We start from the raw sequence: 21,930 nt of genomic DNA on the forward strand, positions 1-21,930 counted from the left end.
AGACAAGAGTTTTAGCTGTGTGGATGAATAGGAAAGGCTGTATCTTAGAGATGTTATGGAGAAAGAACCACATGATTTAGACATAGCCTGGAGTGAGTACTTAGAGAGAGATCTGAGTTGAAGATGAAGCCCAGGTTATGGGCCAGAGAGAAACGCAGATGAAAGGTGTTCATAGAATGGTAAGAACATAAGAACAGCCATAGGGGGTCAGACCAAAGGTCCATCTAGCCCAGTATTCTGTCTTCCGACAGTGGCCAATGCCAGTTGCCCCAGAGGGAATGAACAGAACAGGTAATCATCAAGTGATCCATCCCGTTGCCCATTCCCAGCTTCTGGCAAACAGAGGTTAGGGACACCATCCTTGCCCATCCTGGCTAATAGCCATTGATGGACCTATCCTTCATGAATTTATCTAGTTCTTTTTTGAACTCTGTTATAGTCTTGGCCTTCACAACATCCTCTGGAAAGGAGTTCCACAGGTTGACTGTGCATTGTGTGAAAAAATACTTAATTTTGTTTGTTTTAAACCTGCTGCCTATTCATTTCATTTGGTGACCCCTAGTTCTTGTGTTATGAGAAGGAGTAAATAACACTTCCCTATTTACTTTCTCCACACCAGTCATGATTTTATAAACCTCTATTATATCCCTCCTTGGTTGTCTCTTTTCCAAGATGAAAAATTCTAGTCTTATTAATCTTTCCTCATATGGCAGCCATTCCATACCCCTAATCATTTTTGTTGCCCTTTTCTGAACCTTTTCCAATTCCAATACATCTTTTTTAGATGGGGCGACCACATCTGCACGCATAAGCACGCGCAGCACATTTCATTAGGGTGTGCACCCAGGAAATTTAATTTGTTGTTTTTTTTAAAGGCGAACATTTATTGAATACTCAATCATAAAGGACATTATTTTTATTCATCAACCAAACTAAAGAAACTAAAACTTAACTAAACTTAATTTTTTTTAAATTAACAACTAAACTTTACTTAAAAAATACAAACTTAAAAAATGAGACACAAAATACCAAATTTTTGCTGTAGTGATAACCAGGCGTATACAAAGATACAGTCAATTTTCATGATCTTTATCTTTAACCAGATAATGAGCTAACCCAAATTGACCAAAACAGATTAAGGTTTCTTCATCTTCCTGTCCTAGAGAATGAGATGTCACTCACCAGATGTTATGGACTTAAATTCCTCAATCACATCATTGTAATTAACTGACAAAGCCAATTCTTGTTCAACGTACAAAATCATGAGTGAGTCGAGGCGCTGCTGGGACATTGTACTTCTTAGTTTCTTTTTTACATGTGCTAGTTTCGAAAAGGCTCTTTCACATGAACAGCTTGTAACAAGTAAGACTGCAAAGCATTGAATACATTTGTAAAAGGCCTGGAACATGGAAGACCGATCCAATTCTTTTAGCCAATCAAGCCACCCTCTGGTGATGTTTGTAGTGCTACCTTTAGGAACAGATCCAGGGCCGGCTCCAGGCACCAGCTTACCAAGCAGGTGCTTGGGGCAGCCACTTCGGAGAGGGGCGGCATGTCCAGCTGTTTGGCGGCAATTTGGCGGACGGTCCCTCACTCCTGCTCAGAGCGAAGGACCTCCCGCCGAATTGCCGCCGCAGATCGCGATCGCGGCTTTTTGTTTGTTTGTTTGTTTGGCTGCTTGGGGTGGCCAAAACCCTGGAGCCGGCCCTGAACAGACCCACCATAACCCCGAAGCAATCCGACTTCAGCTTCCAACTCATCCAAGGACACTTTAAATTTCTTTTCGTGGGTGAATACCCACTTCGTATTCACCTACGAAAGCTTATGCTCCAATACTTCTGTTAGTCTATAAGGTGCCACAGGACTCTGTCGCTTTTTACAGACTAACACGGCTACCCCTCTGATACTTTAAATTTGTTGGCAATGATTCTCATATCGTCCCTGCCAATGTCTAAGCTCAGCAGTTTTCCCATTGCAGTCACAATTTTACAAGTCTTCTGTTCAAATCGCTGGTCAATGCAGGTAATCATTGAGTCTAGGAGTGGGTAACATGAAGTTATTCTCTCCTGCTCCTCTTTTGTATCAAAGTGATGCTGGGACTCAAACGCGTCATCAATACAAGTGGACGTTTTTCTCTTCTTAATTGGGGGAATTGATATATCATTCTCTACACACATTTTCACACTGTCATTGAAAATAGCTTGAAAATATTCTGGGCCACTTCTCATCGCAGCCAAAGAGTTACGCAAGGTTTTCACCCCTGTCATTGCAGTAAGTAAGTTGAGATCTGGAGCTTGAAGAGCCTTACTCACTTTTACCACCATCTGGAGAATAGGGGCATCATGTGAAGGGCAAAGATGAACTTGAATGAATTTAGTTCATGGATAAGGCCCCTGGCTTTTATTTTAGCGTCAGCAAGGCGAGTTGTTTCGATAATCTCTTGTAAAATGATGGAGTAGTTTTGTTTTACAGCAGCCACTGCTTCTGCTCTGCATGCCCATCTTGTGTTTGACAGTGACTTCAAAGTCTTCAACTGGGATCCTACTTCTTGTGAAATCTTCTCCATTACTGCATGTCGCACAGGACTCCCCTCCATGAAGGCATAAAGAGGCTGAATAACACCAAAAAAAATCAAAGACAGTTCTGTTTTGTTTACTCGAAGTGCATGCATCTACTAGGATGAGGTTTAAACAATGCACATAGCAGTGTACATATAGAGTATTTCACTGTTTCTTTCTTTACATTTTATTTGAACGCCCGCAGTACATCCAGACATAGTAGATGCGCCATCAAAACAGACAGACATCACTGATGACCAGTCAATTTTAAGAATGCCAAGGATGTCATTTAACTGGTCAAAAATAGACTGAGCATTGTCGGAGCATCAACTGTTAATAGTCTCTGAACAGACACAAAATGTTCAACTGGACTATGGTTTTCATTGTCAAAATACCGCACCACAATGGACATCTGTTCATGGTGTCCACAGTCAGTAGTGTCATCGGCAATTATTGAGACCATTTTTCCATTTAGTGAAGACACAATCTTTTGTTGCACAACGTTGTGCAAGGCCACAATTAAATCATTTTGGATGCGATTACTCAGATAGGTAGCGTTTCGAGGAGATGTTGCACATGCTTTGCCATTATGGGATCATATTTTTGGAGCATATTGACAAGATTTAAAAATAAACCTTTCTCAAAACTGTCAGCTTTTTCATTGTGACCCCTGAATGGTCTCCCACCTTTCGCCAAACACAGAACAATGTCAATCAGTCTCTCCATTACACTTCGGTTTTGGCACCATTCTTCTTCTTGTTTAGGCAGATAAGCCTGCTTGCCCTTATCCAACAATACATCAATAGGGTTCCCTTCATTAAAACTTGACCATGAAGAACAGCTCAACACATGAGATTTTGACAGTTGGTGGTTTTTAAAACATTTGCTAGCCCTATGCCAGTTTCTGAATCCCTTATCAATAAATGCTGGATCAGTGTGACCTTTGTTTGCTGCATCATTAGAGGAGAAGAAACGGCAGTAAAAGCAAAATGCTGCGTCCTTTGATGGGCTATATTCTAACCACCTATACTTTTCATACCAATCGGACTGAAAAGTTCTTTGTTTATTTCCTATTTTACTTCTAGGAAACATGCTCAATCTCGGCTGATAAGGACCTCTAGATAATCGAGACTGGCGTTCTAATCTATTTTTTGGAATATCGCAGACCGGGTCATCAGATGGAATGTTTGATGGCTTTGAATAGGAACTACACTGACCTGAACTAAGAGACAAAGTCTGTTTCTGTTGGTCATTACTCAGTTTATTGCACACACTGGAACTGGTGGCGGCATTATCTTCATGTAAATTCTTAACCGAGGAGTCCGAGGTATTTGCACTACTATCAGCTCATTCATTATAATTCAATTTGTCTGCTCCTTTTCTTATCTTAACAATGAACCGATCCATATTTTAAAATTAAAAGGGGGTATCATACGATTGAATTAAAATGTAAAGCCACGGGCTTGTTATGCTATTTCAGTAGAGTACACGCGACAAAGATTACAAACACTGTAGACACTGCACTCGGCACGCCTGACGCAGCTGCTTATATAGGTCAAAGAATTTTCTAGAATAGTAGTTGGAGGGGGAGGGGAGGACCAATGGTAATGTGGCGCCGCAGTAGTGGGGACGCATGCTGCAAGCGAACGTGGGCTTTCCATACATTTCTACAACATCTATATTATGCAATTCGGCACTTATTGCATAACACAACAATCCATACTTTAAAACTAAAAGAGCGTATCATGCGATTAAATTAAAACGCAAAGCCATTTTTTTTGAGACATTAGGGTTTGCCTGGGCACACCCGGCACACCCCGTACGCATGCCTATGTCTGCACGCAGTATTCAAGAGGTGGGTGTACTGTGGATTTATATAGAAGCAGTATGATATTTTCTGTCTTATTATCTATCCCTTTCTTAATGATTCCCAACATTCTGTTCACTTTTTTGACTGCCGCTGCACATTGAGTGGATGCTTTCACAGAACTATTCACAATTACTCCAATGTCTCTTTCTTGAGTGTTAACAGCTAATTTAGACCCCATCATTTTATATGTATAGTTGGGATTATGTTTTCCAACGTGCATTACTTTGCATTTATCAACATTGAATTTCATCTGTCATTTTGTTGCCCAGTCACCCAGTTTTGAGAGATCCTTTTGTAGCTCTTCGCAGTCTGCCTGGGACTTAACTATCTTGAGTAATTTTGTAGAAATATAGTGGTGGAAGGGATCCCAAGAGGTCATCTAGTCCATCCTTCCATTCTGAGGCAAAACCAAGTAAACCTAGACTATCTCTGACATGTGTTTTGTCTAACCTGTTCTTAAAAACCTCCAATTATGGGGGGTCTACAGCCTTTCTTGGTAACCTATTCCAATACTCAACTATGCCTATAGTTAGAAAGTTTTTCCTGATATCCAGCCAGAGTCATGAAAGCCAAGGGAGGACAAGATTTCAAGAAGATTTCACAATCAATAGTGTCAAATATGGCTGGCAGGTCAAGAAGAATGAGGTGGGAACAGTTTGTTAGAAAGTTTGGTGAGAGCAGTTTCAGTGGCGTGCAAGAGGCAGAAGATGGATTGGAGAGGGTCTAGGATGGAATTGGAGGAGAGGAACTCCAGAAAGCGAAGATTAAAGGGAGATGGGGCAAAAGTTGGAGGGGCAAATGGGGTCGGGGGAGGGGTATTTTAAGATGCGATTAAAGCATATTTGTATTATGAGGGGAAAGAGCCAGAGGAGAGAGAGAGATTAAGAAGAGTAAGGGAGGGTATGACAGTGGTTGTGAAAGAGATCAGGGAGATGGGATAGGGTCATAGAGAACAAGTGGAAGGGCTAGAAGAGGAAAGCAGATGGAAAAATGTGTCTGTGACAGGGAAGGAGGAGGAGAGAGTTGAAGTAAAAAAAAAAGAAGGCAAGCCAAGCGGAGGGAGAAGGTCACATCGTATTCTGTCAATTTTCTTTTGGAAGAAATTGGTAAGACCGAGAAGTGGAAGCTTACATCTGTTCAAAGTGGGTATAAAATGCTACCATCAATGTGAGTATAGAATTCTGATTTTATAATATTTTGCATTCCCTTTGCATAGGTGTAAATTTGCAATGTGTAAGGCAGAGGAGAATCAGGCCCACTAAATATACCTGACTTCAGGGGCAAAAGACATCCTAGCACCACAAGTGCTATCATTTATACACCCTTTTCCCCATATCCATCAGCAGGAAGAGTAAGACTGATGACATTAAACTAAAGTAATCCCTGAAGAATAAAATGGAACTATTATTGTGATATGGAATAATACCCTATATGGAGGATAACCATAGCTGTAAAAAAATACGATTCAAAAAACACTCCTGAATGAGATGTCCAGGAGCCATATCTGTGTCAATTGTGAATTATCTTTTTTATAAAATACATGTGAAAGCAACAAAACATTCATCACATTTATAAATATTCTATATTTATCTGTAAGCCTCGAGGTTCATAATAATGGAAAGTGATCTCATATGTATGCCAGCAAGTATTTACAATATTCATCTCTCACAAATGCCAGTGAAGGGGTGATGAGTCGGTCTATGATTATGTCAAGATTAAGAGCTACAAATATTAATAATCCCACTCCCACTGAGTGCTCCTAAACACTCTCAGCAAATCCATTTGTTCATTTTCCTTAACTGACTGAGTTTGATCCTGTATGAGGAATGAAATGTCTCAACAAAACTGGGTCAAGTATACAATTTATTTTTTCCTACAATAACTCTGTGCTTTGAGAAGTGCAATTTCAACTCTTCTTCACCCTAATCAAAGATATTATGTCAAATGGGAACAAGAGAATTTGGTTTATAAACGTCACTGTGGACGATATCTACTTTGAAAAACATAAAACCAAGACCTGTCTTTGAAAGTTGGTTTATTTTCCAACTTGTTCATATAAGGCTCTTCAAAAATGCAGTATTTGTGCTAAATCTTCTTCATTATGTCACAAACTGTTTCCTTTTAATTTACTTTAAATAGTCGAATATTACAATGGGTGCCCCAAAACAATTTTATTTGAGGCATTGCATTAAAATTCCTAAAGGAAATAAGTGCTTTGGCTACAAAGCTTATTCTAGCATAAATAAGACAAAGCACCACAAATTTTAAACCGGCAAGCAGTCTAAGTGGATTGGGGAATTACACCCAGGTGTCAAGAAGTAAAACAATTTTCTGGGATTATCAAAAGGTTTCAGTATGGTTATAAAACTCCTTCCTTTGAAAGCAGTCTAGTCCAATCTATAATTAGACTACAATGTGATACAAATGCTGTGTGACAATACATAAAACAAAAAGCTTAAAGGGCAACTGAACATCGTACAAACCTTCTTAATAGTGAAAAGTGTACTTAAAAAGCCAGTAATTTTATGCTAAATATGCACTTAATATGTTTACAAGCTTCATGTTTATTGTATACTGCAGCACAAAAATGTTTGTCTGTTCAACAGTGTTGATGTTAGTACTGCAAAATGCTTTTTTGGAAAAAAATCCTCATGTTTTTGGCCATTACCCACTAGCCTTCTTCTGGGCACCATTTAAAGAGGCATCTAACAGCAGTTGTATATGCACACCTAACAAACTGTTGATGTAAGAAAAATGAATCCAGTTATTTTCCCAGCTTTGTCGTTACAGTGTTAAAGTTTGTTACCATCACTAAAAAATGATAAAAATGAGGAAAGTTCCGGGTTTCTTTAATGCTTTCAGACAAAGAGTACCTAAAATTCACTAATCCTAATGTATTTTCTTCCATTTTTTGAATATCAGTCTCATATTATAATAGACTAAACCAGTGGTTTTCAACCTTTTTTCATTTGCGGACCCATAACAATTTTCAAATGGAGATGCAGACCCTTTTGGAAATCTCAAACATAGTCTGCGGACCCCCAGGGGTCCACAGACCACAGGTTGAAAACCACTGGATTTGACAGTCTCTAAAAAAATACTGATATTGTTAAACTGGGGTTTAGAAATATTAATTACATGTTAATCCTTTTAACTGTTATAGGGTACTACAGAGACCATTGCTGAGTCAGAAGGCATAAGTACATGTATTATCATGAAACCATGTCCCCATAACATTTATGTCTGGGTTTACACTAGATTGTTTTAGGAAATATCTCACTATTGTATTTCCACCAGTGGTAGCAATAGCTGGAGTTCTGGTTCAGAGAGGACTCAGGTGACTGTCAGCAATTTTACCACTGCATCATCAAGACTTGCTCTGAGCCAGTTTAAATGACATAATAGTAAAAACACCACTATCACCACCAATAGAGGTTTATTGGTGGTAATGCAACAGCAGAAGATTTCACAAAAGAAGTCTAGTGTAGGCATCGCCTACCCCATGACATTCTTTCACAGCCCGTGCCATAGCCAGACAACCTCCACCCATATTCCCACTGGTTTTCTTTTCTGGCATACAGTGAGCGCCAGCCAGCATTTAGGCCTTTCACTGTAATGCTAAATATCAGCCAGAGGAGCCACAATAGGAGAAGTGTGTTGACTGCAGGTAACGTCTGAGCTATAATTTGGCCATGTTTTCCATATTGTAATGAAAAACAAAAAATAATTGCTTTCCCCCCATCCCCCTGAGGAAACACGGATGGTTAAAATTCCACAACTTTCACAGATAGATGGATGACTAAGGGAAACAGCAACATTAAGTGAGTCCATCTATTTATATGCACCTGCTCACAAGTGATCTTTCAAAGAAAATTGTGTCCCAACAATTTCCATGAGGAAGGAATTCTTTATATATTGCTGCCACACCAATCCAGAATAGGTAGCCCAGGTGGCCCAGGATAGGTAATTTATCAGCTAAATGAAAGAAAGAGAGCAAATCATCTGGTCTGATCCTAATGCTCTGAACCTCCTCAGCCCTTTTACCAACATCTGTAACAGACACCACACATCTGAAGGACTGCTGAACTTTTAGGAGAGGCATCCTCATAGCAAAATTGATGCCAAGCTGTAAAATTAAAATTAATGGCATTTAAACAATTGCTGATTTTGACAATGCTGATCATTAAGTCTCATTATGCTCTAGCTAGCTGGATTCTGAGTGTTGAACTGGCACTACTGAAATTCAGACAGTTAAGGTAGTAATGGGATTGTCAGAATTATTGAAGGATTCCATATCTAAGTACTACTTTTCCTGAAGACACATGCAGGCATTTTGGATTTGTCCATGCAGATATAGAAAACTGGCTAGGATCAAAGCCAAATGTTTTGTGAAGCACCCATAAGAAAAATGGTCATCATTATGACCCTGCTGGCCGCTTTGCTCAGCCTCTTCAGTGAACCTGATGTTTGGCCAGCATGTAAAGTCTTCTTAGCAATTTTAAGACTTCCTGCTAGGTCTCTACATATTCTCTGGGTTGGGCTTGTGTTACACACAAGCTATAAGGATCTGAGGAAAGTTTTGCCTGGAATAAATGAACAGCTAGAGATGGAATACTTGCTATGGACAGCAGCAATGACATTCAATAGTCATTTAGGCTAATCCCACAAGTGTATTTCCTATGGATGTTCCACAAGATGCCTATCTACTTCAATCACATAGTATAAATATTTTTTTAGGAACTGTAGTTATTTGTAAGCGAGTACCAAGAATTTATTTTGGTGTATGAAAGTAAAAAAACCCAACCTTTTAATAAGAAATATTACAGATAAAAGTACTCTTAGTAGTTCAGAATGACTCTCAAAAAAAACAAAACCAAACAAAAAACCCAGAATTTGCAAATACATAAGGATTAAAGCCCACTGATGTATCAGTATTATAAAAAAACTGCAGTTTATGCTCCCAAACACATACAGAAGAATTTGTACAGGTAATGAATAATGTGAGTTAGAAGGCATTACATGCTTAAGTCACATTTAAGTCAGTGGGTTATTGACCCTAAAAAAATGCCCACAAATAGCTTTGTCACTTGGAATCTTCTAATAAAGAACTGTAACACTTCACCATAATTCCTAACGTCACAAGTCAGCTGTTACATGTGCTTTCATTAAGAACTAGGGCATTTTAAAGGACCATTTAAACATAACTCAGGTGCATGTAGTACAAAACAACACCCGAGGCTGAAAGATGGATTGCTATATATGGCTTCATATTTATCAATAGGATTAGAAACAAGATGTTTAATTTTTATATAGAATTTCATATGTACATTGCATACATAATGAGCACTAAGTGGGGATACATACCTTGTGGAATCATTCTCTATGAAGAGCAGGAGCTGTTTTAAAGCTGAACTGACATCAGAAAATAAGTACATCCTTTTTTCTCTCCATTAACCTATGTTTTTATTTAATATAGTTTTTGATCAGTGTATGGTTCTCTGATTCAAACTGCTTGTTCTAAATCTCCCTCCCCCTTTCTGTATCATCTTTTCTGCATGTAAGTTTGATTTTCTATAAACAGACAAAATAGAAGAAAAGTGCAGTTCCCACATTAGTCTTCATAGGTCACATACAAACAGTGCAGCCGCTTATGAGAGGAAGCAGCAACAAACTGAGTGCTGGAAGTTTTGAAAAAAAAAATCTTTTTCAAGCAGATGTGTGATCTGCAGCTGCATGCAACTGAGAATCACCGATGTTTTTAACTTTCTGTGTAATAAAGCTACTATACTATAGCTATTATACTAGAAGTATTACAGGTATCTCTCTAGCTTTTCTCTATTCAATTGTACAGAGTACAGTTGCAAAAAAGAGAGGGGAAAATAGACACAAAGGTAGAAGCAGATAGGCTGCCTATGAAGATTTATAGAACATGGTGGGCAGATGGTGGGGATTTGCAGTGACACAGCTGATTTTAAAAATAAGAGGGGTGGAGGTGGAAAAAGAGACAAACATGGTTATGGCTACACATTCCTAAGGTCTGTTCACTAGAATAGGGGAAAAAATTAAATAGGCAGGGTTGTTCAATGTTTCTCTCCCACCCATTTGAATTGATATTTAGGAGTACTTTAACAAGGGAGGATCTGCAATAACTTGCAATTTCTTCCCCATCCCTCCTCCAACTCCTTCAAAAAAAAATATCAAGGAAATTAAGTATACAATAGGAGTAATAATGGTGCACTAAGTCTGAAAAATTAAGCACTCAAAAAGCAAAAAATTCCAAAATATAGGTTGCTGACAGTGTTAGTGCAACCATATAGCACAGATGTACTTAATATCATCCTCTGTTAATATACATGAAGTTATTGACATATGGTACAAAAACATGTGATGGGGCCACATTAACACTATAATAGCAACCTTATTTGTTTGAATTTCCTGACTTTTAAGTGCTTAGTTTTACTATTACACAGTAAAGATTTTTTTTTCTATTTTATGTATTAGATGGTGTAAATAGGATAACACGAAGAGCTGGGAATACGAATATATTTCATTATTTTAGATTTAAGATTGTGACATGGAAAAAAGGTCAAAAAGATTTGAATATGGCACCAAGCACTAAGTATGCATAATACAATCCTAATATAATAGAACATCTTGAAATAGCCCATATTTGGTTCTATCTATTTGTCAAAAATACTTAACTTCAGAAAATGAGCATTGCCTTGTTTATCTTGTATTTTATGAAAATGTACATTCGTCTATGTCCAGACAGAAGGCCTGTTCAGATAGCTACACTGTACATTAAAAATCAATTTTTAGTAAGAGCAGCTGTCTACTAGAGGATCTAATCTTATTAATTGTAGATGCTTTTATTAAATTAATGTTCTGCCATTTAAGTTGTTTCTGTGTCTAGAAGCCTTGATACGAAGAGACGAGGTACAGACAACTATATATGAAGAATGAGTTTCTTTCATCTGTCTATACTTATACATTCCCATTTTCCCCCTCACTTCCATGTCTACCCAGTATCTCTCTTCAAAATATCAAAAGCAATTTGATATTGTAAATTAGTTGCAAACTACCATTAAAAAAACCCAACCCCACAGGAAAATTAAGGGAGCAAAAAGTAGTACTGAAATTATTTTGCTAATGTCTATATAATGCACCCAAAGCTTTTTCTATGGGGTGAGTGAAGGGCATTTTGTTGGTTGCAGAGAAGAGAATTAGTGGGAAAATTATGAAATGGGAGGCTCAGAAGCATGAATATTTCAACTAACAAGTTCTGTAATTTTCACATGCTGCATATATTTTGTTCGGCTGTTTTTAATCTATTCTCTAGTCTATTAGCTAGTCTATTATAGTAGGAATGTCTGTTGTCCCTCTCTCATAACACGAGTGTAAGGGGATATTCAATGACTTTATAAAGGGGAGAATTCAAAACTGATAAAGGAAATACTTCTTCACATGGATAGTCCAATCATGCACTAATACATTACCACAGGAAGTCATTGAAGCCAAAAACCTAGCAAAATTCAAAAAGGGATTAATGTTTATGTGGCTATCATAATACATTTTTTTGGAAGGGCTATTAAACCTCATGCTTTAAGCCTTAAGTCATCTATTAGAGACAAGGATGAGATCTAATGTAGGGAACAGATTATCCGATCCACCTACTATAGAGTTCTTAAATCTTCCACTGAAGCATATTGCACTGGTCAATGCTGGACCTCAGGTTTGATGCAATGTGGCAATTCCTACATTCCAGAGTATTTAGGTTGCAAACTGTCTTTTATTGTCTTTGTATAGCACCTAGCAAAATGAAGCCCAAATTCTGATCAGAGAATCTAGGTGCTACCTGTAATACAAATAAACAGAATATTACCTGCAGCTATTTTTAGTTAGTTTTATTTATTCCAGGTTTTCTGAATCAGAGAGATTTTAAAAGTAAATTCAGTGGTTAAGAGAGCGGCTATTGTGTTGGCCCTCGGGCAGCACTAGTGCAAGTTTCTTTTCAATACACAACCATTAACTAGAGGGACTGAGGAGAGGTGAAGTCAAGAACTGAATGGGCATGAATACTAAACTTGGGCTGCAATTGTCATAAGGTTGCCACTTAATGCAAAGATGGGCAATGATTTTTACAGAATACTATTGCTTATTTTGAACAAGTTACAGGGAGGCAAAAGGCTCTTTTTTCAGGTTCTCTGTGCCAGGTTTTAGCCCAAGTGGATTTCTAAAATTGTCAAATTGCATCTGATACCAGCTTAGTGGTTTTACATAACAGCACCCCATTTCTTATGCATACTTTAAGAGCTGCCTTGGACATATACTTCAGCTACTCTCCCTAATTCCTGGCTGATTCTCCCCTTTCAGAGACGTTAACCCCTGTATTGCATTTCCAGGCCCTCCTGAAATAATTTGAAAGCATGATCAAATTGAGTAGGACAAGTGATTTTTAAAAGAAAAGATACCATTTCTGCAAAAGCTACTCTCAAAGACTTTTATTTAACATTCCTTTATCAATAAATTAACTGAAGCCAAGATACCCCAAAGTCACATAGACAAAAGAGATACATAAGATATTCAGATTGAGAGGTTTTCCTTCACTTATAAATCACAATGAGGCCTTCACCATTTTGAACAGTGACAGAAAACAACAGCTGACAAACGAGTTTGGAACAGATGCCAGTTGTCTTTCATTTGTTTTAGAATTCAATCAGCAGTGGTTCTGTAGCACTGTTTTTAAAAGTAGGATATCTATTTACTTAATTGGACTTCACATCGGTCAATATTGTTTCAAGAACAGATTAAAGACAGACTGAACATCTTTGATGCAAAAGTTGTTTTAGTTCAGGGCTCTGGACCTTATGTAAACACAGTCTGTGCTTAGATTTTATATGTATTTGTCTGGATTTTGAGTCTATTATATACCTTAGCTAGTTAAAAAAAAACAACATATCCTCTAATATTCCATTTTGAAGAAGCCACAGACATCCTTCTAAGACTATTCACAAACACCAGTGACACTGAGTAGCAGAGGACAATGTAAATTTAAACACAGTACTTATTTAAATTGCTGACTAAAATGGAATTTCAATTAAAATTTAACATCTTAATTTTAAACTGTTTTGATGTCTAATGAAGTTGTTTGTATAAACTGATTTGTTTACAATATAAAGGTATTTTGTGGCATAGTATATGGTGTTGCAATGAATGGAGATTAAAAATACATTTTTAATCTCAGTTCATTACAGTACCATATATTAAGCACACATTGGATTCTGATATTAACTAGGCTCTGCACACAAGGTGTATAATTGGAAATAAAGATTGAGAAATCAAGAAAGATCATTGTAGACAACTCCCACGCATATCAGTTATTTTTCAGCTTCAGTAAAAGATACTTGAGAGTTTTGTAGTACAAAAACCAAAATTCATTAACATGTTTAACAAGTCAGTGGTCAGGATGCTTTGTTAAACTGCACTGTAGCAGAATTTAGCCTACATAAAATAGCTATCAAAATGAAATGTGTAAATTTTAGGGACAGCTGGAAGCCTGAAATAAAGTCTTAAAGTTGCACAGGACAAGAGATCCAGACTACAACATTGCTAGGTCATTCAATTTACAAAGGTGTTTGCCATTATCTGCTCTGCTTTTGAGAGGGTTAAGGACTGAAAATAAAAACTCAACATTTAAAACTTCATAGTTCTACTCTGACCTTTTAAAATAGGGTAATGATAAAAGTATTTCTTCTAGTAGCATGTACATTTCAGCTGTGATTGGCTGCCTAATAGAGTTCCTTTATGCATACCAGTAAAATCATGTCCAGTTTTGCCATTTGTGGATAACGATGACAAGATACAAAAGCATGCGTTAGCCATAAATAGCTCTGGCTAAGAGAGGATTGCTCACACTGAGCAGATCAAATTCTCTATAAGGAGAGCAGTATTTGGCTTTTAGCCAAACCATGTCCCTGATGCAAGACTTAGTAGTGGAAAACACTTTCCAGTTCTTTTTGCACAAAAATTAACAAATTGAACCATTCATTTAGGATATTTCTTACACTGAGTCAGTGTTCCTGCAGCATTTATAGAAACAATGAAGATTTAACTATTCAAACCCTGTAACTCACTTGTGTGAAGGTAAGATCTCCCTGCCATTACACATCAGATTGGAAACAAATGTTACAGCCATACATTACTGACATATAGAACTTCAGGAGAATTCAGGTAAAGAAATATGCTGAATGGGTAACAAATTCCTACATTGTAAACTTCAGATACAAATGAGTTATGGATCGAACGCTCCCTAATAATGGCAGCTTGTTTACTTAAATGGTTATAAACTGGGAAGAGGTCCTTTATCCAAATCAACAGAATAGAACAGTTAAATTACTGTAAAGCAATGTCTAAATTATGACTAGGGCAGAAAAACTGTTATTGAAGTTGAGATTAATGATTGTTTACCTTTATAATACTTTCCATAGACGTTAAGTTATTCAAAATATGCTTAATTTAAACATACTTCAAACTATATTTTCCAATGAAAACAAGGCAACATTCTGTAATAAGCCACAAGTTTTATTGCAACGTGGCCAGGTTTTTTTTTTTTTGATCTCAAAAACAGTGTTCCATTTAAGGCTCTTTTTATACAGAAACTGCCATCATGACTGATGTTTAACAAAACAACTTTAGTGTTGCAAGACTCACATGGTAAACATAACTCCTACTCCTGTTCAGTAGTGTACATTCAATGGAAAACGAAAGGCATCAGAACAGCTACTTCATTTATAAAGATATGCATGTAACAGGAATGAAAACCGATGTACTACAATTGTTTGATGACACAGTTACAGCAACTTAATTGGCATTTCTTTGGGGGGAGGGGAAGAAAAAAAAAATCAAACATATTACAAAAAAGTGCTTTAAATGCATAGTGTTGTGTGCTGCCATGTCACAAAAATAGGCTTGTCAAGGCAGGTGAGGTGTATGAATGCACAAGAGCCTCATGGAACTGCAATCAAGTGCAACTGTAAGTAATACTGAATAGAGTCTACCATCTGACCAGTGGATAATACTTTCAAGGCATTCAATTAGCTTACCCTTTGCTGTTTGCTAGACTATTCACATTAACTATCACATTCATTGTACAGGTTGCAAGGAATGCATGCAACGTCAGTTTTGGCTAAGAGTATGACATGAAGGCATTCCTTAGGGTTTACATAAAACTACCAGGATTAAAGAATCTAATGGCAATCACTGGTAGACAGTTTAATTTAATGACTTCTCCTTCAGGTCTGTAGAAAGGTGAATGGAGGGGGGGAGGAGGAGTTATACTATTCCAATTGAACGAGCTGCAGAAATGGAAGCTCCTTAGATCCAGATGGCACTTGTCTGTCTTTCTATAAGGGTTTTCCTTCAAGTGAAACTACCACATTGCCTCCCAATTTCTCTCCAAGTGTTGAACGGTCCTTAATATCATCCAAACCATTTACTTGCCACTCATGTTTAATACCTGAAAGACAAATGGATAAAAATATATTTGTTCAGTCCCTCAACACTGAGAAGAACTGTAACTGCTTTGTGCAATATCAGAAGCCTGTACCTGTAAATTTCTTTTTAATGGCATCTTTAGAGCTTGCGTAGATCATCTTGCTTTTTAAAGGTGCACTTTCTGGAGCCCTGTAAAGGCAAAAAGTAATTATTTAACCCATTGATATTAGAAGGAAAACGTAAAGAATTTTCAGTTTTAATAGCAAGCTGATTTCACACACCAGAATATAAATACCAGGTCTTCTTTCTTAGACTCCTTTGTCTCATATGTGGCATCATACAAAGCATATCGGCAATCATTCAAAGGTAACAACTTCACAAAGGATGTGTAGGGGTCTTCCACAGTATCACCAATATCACCAACTAATATCTGCTTTGTTTCCTCTACAATTATCTGTTTTTTGTCATCACTTAAGCAGAAAAGAACTGCTTTCTTTCTTTTTTTAATCTCTTCTGGGGTTGAAGATTTCCTTACTTTCATGTCATTAAAAACCTTTATAACTTCATCATTCACTGTTACTCCAGAAGCCTGTAAATGAGATGAAGGGAATAATTATTTAAATGCAAAATGACCAACACTGACTATGGGGAAGATAATATCTGATACTAAATAAAGAGAAATCTACTCTACAAATTCAGAACAAAAATTTTACACTAAACCTGAACACTCTAGAAACGTAATGATGTCAGTGGGGTTGTATCAGATATAAAACTGTACAAAATTTCCCCCTAATTTATTCATTTCTTTATCTCAGCATCATCTCCTTTTGAGTTATTGATCCTAAATAACTGGGTTTCCATTGCACATATCAACCAATTATCTATTAGTTTATCATATATTTGGCTCAGCCAGGGGTGGGGTTTTTTGTTTATTTTGTGGGGGTTTTTTATTTGGAACAAATGTAATACCAGCAGTTCATATCCAGTAGTGTCATGATTCTAGTTTTGTTGAGTGATGTAAGGCTCTAGAAGCAGTAGAAATGCCTTCTGAGTTGTGTCAACTTCAATGTTATGTTTTTAAAACTCCTTGCTTTTACTTAATGCTGATGCACTAAAAAAAAAAAGCCATTGCAGTTTCTACATAAGGAAAGTACAAATTGTACAACACACGATAGTAGTTCCAAACCATTCAGAACCCTAACCTAAACCAGTAAGGAACAATATACTGAGAGAGTTGATAGCAAACTCACCACAAAAATTTTAGCTTGTTACTTACAAGCTAGCTAAACACATCCTTGTTTTCAGTTCACTACATTCTTTATTAAAACACAGCAGTTTCCAAGGTACAGCATGCTGTTTTCAAGAAACCAGGTAAATAACAAAATAAAAAACAACAATCCAGGTCCTTTTGGAATATAATCTGTACCTTTTCCTAGTTTAATTATAGGAAATACATTTTGTTTGAAGAAATGAAGGTTTTACTAGCCCATCTCCACTATTAAACTCTGATTTGCTTGCAAATTCTTCTGATTAGAAAGATGGTTATGTAAACCTTAAAAAAAGCTTAACTGCCACTGCACTGACAGCTCACTCCCAATTCCCCCTCTGAAAGAGGAGACAATGCAGCTCCATTGCCCTCTCTTCCCCTCTGGAAAGCGATCCAGGTTTCTGGGGGAACTGCAGCTAGTGAAGTCAGTCAGACAGGGCTGACTGCTCCCTGAACGCACCCTGCCCACTTTAAATAATCTGTTCCTCAGCCCCCAGCTCCGCCACATGATATTTGGCAGCACAAATTCCCCGTGCGGTGGGGACATCAAGCAGGCAAGGCCGGGGGCCCGAGGCTCTGCAGCAGCAGGGTCAATAATACCGCGTCCTCCACGGAGAGAGACGCATTGAGCCAGAGGCGATAAGCCACAAATCCCCACCACCAATCTTCCATCCGCATCGTATCCGACGGGCAGACCCCAGCCACAGCCCCGGGGGGACCCTGCCCCTGCGATCACAGCAGCCCCCGCGGCTCACTGGCGGGGTCCGCCCCCCATTGTGAACTCAGGCTGGGACCAGCCCTCCCTTCACACACACACCCCGCCCGGAGCGCCGCATCCCGGCCGGCGCCCGCCCGCAGCGGCCAGGCTGCAGCCCCCGCCGGCCTCCCGGGCTGAGCCCCGCAGCCCCCACACTAAAATTAGATTAAAATGGCCGCTGAAGGCCTCAGGGCCTGAACACGGGCCCGGACCCGCTCAGCCCCTCACCCCGCCAGGCCTCCCTCCGCGGCCCCTCGCCGCTGCATTGCCCCGAGCACGCCCCGCCCTTACCATGGTGCCGGGTCCCTGTGGCGACGGCGGCTGCCTGCAACGCTGGGATGCTGCTCGCACGGAGCGCGCGGGGGGCTCGGGCGCGGCGGGCGGGGGGACGAGTCACATGGGCGCCGCGGCCGCCGCCTTCGCCACCACGTGCCGCGGCGACCCTCCCAGCCCGCTCCGCAAGGGGGGAACGGCCCCTCCCTCCGCGCGCGGCCGGAGCCAGGGGGGCAGCGCCTGTGCTACGCCACCCCCTCCCCGCCTGGAGGCCCTCAGCGGGGTATTGACCTCCCCGCCCAGCCCCCCAGTACCTTGCGGGGCATCCCTACACCCAACTAGCCGGGGCCCCTGAGGGGGACCCTCCATATCCCCTTCCCAGCCCGGGGTCCTCAGGAGAGCATTCACCTACCCAGGGCCCAGCTTGGGGCACACCCCACATCCACCTACCCCCTGTCCAGCCCGGGGCCCCGAGGGAGGCCTCCCTGTCCGGGGTACCCTTCACACCCACCAGGCTGCCCTCAACTATTGCCTCCCCCACCAGACTGTTGTACGAGAGCGATATCGCACATCCCTTTCCCAGCCCCGCGGGAGATGCCCCCTCCACATCTTCCATACGGATCTTGTGATCCCCGATCCCCTTCTAGGGGTATTATCGCTCCCCCCACCCCCTCTGCGGCACTACACTGCGCCTTCCACAGACATCCCCTCCCCTCCCCTCCCCTCCCCCGCGGTCCCTCTTAGCTGGCAGAGACAGGGGAAAGCTGGCTCAGGGACGAGCATATTATAGCGGACTCCATCAGAGCCTTCCCTTTAGCAATGATTTGCCGGTGAATCCATTCCAAGACTCTCAGCACGGGGCTTTGCAAACAAGAAGTGGGCTGTAGCCCACGAAAGCTTATGCTCAAATAAATTGGTTAGTCTCTAAGGTGCCACAAGTACTCCTGTTCTTTTTCTAAATAACCCGGAGAGCACGCTGGTGGGGGTAGCGGGACACATAAAACGCTCTGTCTTGGCTGCTGGAGAGCGCTTGCTGTGTCGTCCCCTTCCGCTGTCCCTGCAGTGCTGCTGGAGCCAGAGGGATTGGAGCTCGGGGTCCCATTGCTACCTGAAAAGTTCCAAGTAAAGCAGGTTGGACATTTTTGACAAAAATGGAAATTAACTTTTTCAACATTTTTCATTCTTTTTTCCAGTTAGCTTCCTCCCACCCTCCTGCGCAGTTGTGAGTAACCACTGTAGGGTGACTGGAAAGTCCTAGTTGGCCTTGACTCTCTTACTAGTTAAAGCTAAAAGGAGTGGTACTCAGTTGAATTTTAATTCCTAATAACACTTAAGGACAAGATTTGTCTAACAGTGGGGGAATACCATGAGTTTGGTGGCACAATAAGATGACAACCCTAAATAGTGTACACAGTCCAGCCTCTTAAACTCTGCTACTTAAGATCTCACCTAGTTTTTTTTCCAGTCAGGTACTTGGAAACAAACTAAAGTGGGGGTGGGGAGCCTGGGGCATTTGCTATCTTTTTTCTAGACATTTTCCCAAGAAACCTGGGCTGCACTGGCGAAATTAAAAATAAATTACATATGTGCGATTTTGATCTGTGTTTTGTAGTGTATGTCAAAGTTAATGTCTTGGGTAATGTCATGTGTCTTTTTTAATGTTATGACTACGTTTATAGTTGTTATTATTATGGCCCTCTCCAGAAAGTGCCAGACCTGTTTGTAACACATGCATATTGGAGGATTTCTTTACTTGATATACATTGCTACCATCACCCAGTTCCTGTTATTTTTTCAGGACAGAGTAGCATTCCCCAATACCCTGCCTGAGCTTCTCTTTTAAAGTGTATTATTTTTAAAGGGGATAAAATAAAACTGTTTATCCATTTATATTTCCTTTACGTGCAAGAAACACTTCAACTAGTTAATTAAATATGTTTATTTAAACACAATAAAAAAGGAATAGAAAATATATGTTCAAGAAACTCAGAAACCAGAATCAGATAAATGAGCAAAGTTATCCCCATACTTACTAGCCAATCTAGAAAACAGAAACTTACTCTTCAGTAATAATAATGCTTGGCACTTATGATTCGCTTTGGGTATTCAAAACACTGTACAAACAATTTATTATTTACTCCCCTATCCTTTATAAATGATTGTGCCTCTATTAAAATGTCCCAATCCTGTAAAGCCATGCTCATGTGAATGGTCTGTACTCGCGTGGAGACGCTCACTGACTTCAGTGTGAGTACTTGCACATGGACCACTTATAGACTGAATTGTATCCTTGACTTATTCAGCCATGCCGCAAGTAAGGTTCTGCACTCCACATGGCAAAGTGAGATCTTCCTGGACCTTGGGTCCAGGTCTAGTGTGGAGCATGGTCCCTTACTTTGGATACTCCTCCCTATGAGGAAGTGGGGCCAGTAAGGCCTGGTCTATACTGGGGTGGGGGGGGGGGAAACGACCTAAGATATGCAACCTCAACTACGAGAATAGCGTAGCTGAAGTTTACGTATCTTAGGTCGACTTACCTCATGTCCTCATGGCATGAGGTTGACTGCCGCTGCTCCCCCATCGACTCCGCTTCCGCCTCTCGCCACGGTGGAGTACGGGAGTCGACGGCAGAGTGATCGGGGATCGATTTATTGTGTCTACACTAGATGCGATAAATCGATCCCTGATAGATCGATCACTACCCGCCGATCCAGCAGAGAGTTCGGGATTGGGCAGAGCCTAAATTCTGTCCCATTTTCTTCCCCACACTCTCTTGTTGACCGGCATAATGGGGTTGGCATGAGTTGAGAAATAAGCTGTATCCGTTACAGGCTTACAATAGGTTACAGTAGAAGTGCAGAGTTACAAACTCCTTGGGAATAGAGGTTGTTTGTAACTCTGAAATGTTCAGAACTCTGAACAAAACATTATGGTTGTTCTTTCAAAAGTTTACAACTGAACAGTGACTTAATACAGATTTGAAACTTTACTACACAGAAGAAAAATTCTACTTTTAACCATCTTAATTTAAATGAAACAAGCACAGAAACAGTTTCCTTACCTTGTCAATTTTTTAAAAACTTTTCCTTTTTTTTTTAAATACTTTATGTTTAACACAGTACTGTACTATATTTACTTTTTGTTGTTGTCTCTGCTGCTGCCTGATAGCATAATTCTGGTTCCAAATGAGGTATGTGGTGGATGGGTCAGACTGTAAGTCTGGTGTTCATAACTCTGAGATTCTACTGTACTTCTCCCCAGGAGCAATTTCTAAGGGTATGTCTACACTACCTGCCGGATCGGCTGGCAGCGATCGATCCAGCGGGGGTCGATTATCACGTCTAGTCTAGATGTAGACGCGATAAATTGACCCCCGAGCGCTCTCCCGTCGACTCCTGTACTCCGCCCCGAGAGGCTTAGGTAGGGTAATAAGGTTTAAAACACTCTCCCCTCTAGGCAAAACTTCAAAGTTACAAAAAACAGGAATAAACCTCCCTCTTAGCATAGGGAAAATTCACAAGCTAAAACAAAAGATCATCTAACACATTTCCTTGCTATTACTTACAATTTGTAATCTTAGATGCTTATTTCAGGTAGGGTTTTAGGAGATGTGTTTTTCCTGCCCTGGTCTCTCTCTCTCCCAGAGAGAACAACAAAGAGAGCACAAACAACCCCTCCCCCCCCCCAGATTTGAAAGTATCTTCTTCCCTTG

General features: G+C 39.9%; 1 protein-coding gene across 2 annotated transcripts; it reads right to left on the reverse strand.

The window, feature by feature from the left end:
• Positions 1 to 12,914: 12,914 nt before the first annotated feature.
• On the reverse strand, positions 12,915 to 18,342 carry CFL2 (cofilin 2). 2 transcript variants are annotated; one of them, XM_024196012.3, is made up of 4 exons: positions 18,237 to 18,342; positions 16,203 to 16,510; positions 16,034 to 16,110; positions 12,915 to 15,943 (listed from the first exon to the last, which is right to left on the reverse strand). In XM_024196012.3, exons 1-4 carry the CDS (start codon positions 18,237 to 18,239, stop codon positions 15,831 to 15,833), a joined length of 501 nt encoding a protein of 166 aa, XP_024051780.1. In that variant the 5' UTR covers positions 18,240 to 18,342; the 3' UTR covers positions 12,915 to 15,830. The 2 variants fall into 2 exon arrangements, with proteins under 2 accessions (XP_024051780.1, XP_024051781.1); XM_024196013.3 differs by lacking the exon at positions 18,237 to 18,342 and adding an exon at positions 16,891 to 16,994.
• Between the last annotated feature and the right edge of the window lie 3,588 nt (positions 18,343 to 21,930).

Source organism: Terrapene carolina, unplaced genomic scaffold (genome assembly GCF_002925995.2).
Source record: "Terrapene carolina triunguis isolate 2854851 unplaced genomic scaffold, T_m_triunguis-2.0 Scaffold96, whole genome shotgun sequence".
Classification (NCBI taxonomy): domain Eukaryota; kingdom Metazoa; phylum Chordata; order Testudines; family Emydidae; genus Terrapene; species Terrapene triunguis.

Coding starts and splice junctions, on each gene's coding strand:
- CFL2 (XM_024196012.3), bottom strand. Junction 16,111..16,202: donor GACCTGGTATTTATATTCTG/GTGTGTGAAATC, acceptor TTGCCTTTACAG/GGCTCCAGAAAGTGCACCTT. Junction 15,944..16,033: donor CATTAAAAAGAAATTTACAG/GTACAGGCTTCT, acceptor TTTGTCTTTCAG/GTATTAAACATGAGTGGCAA.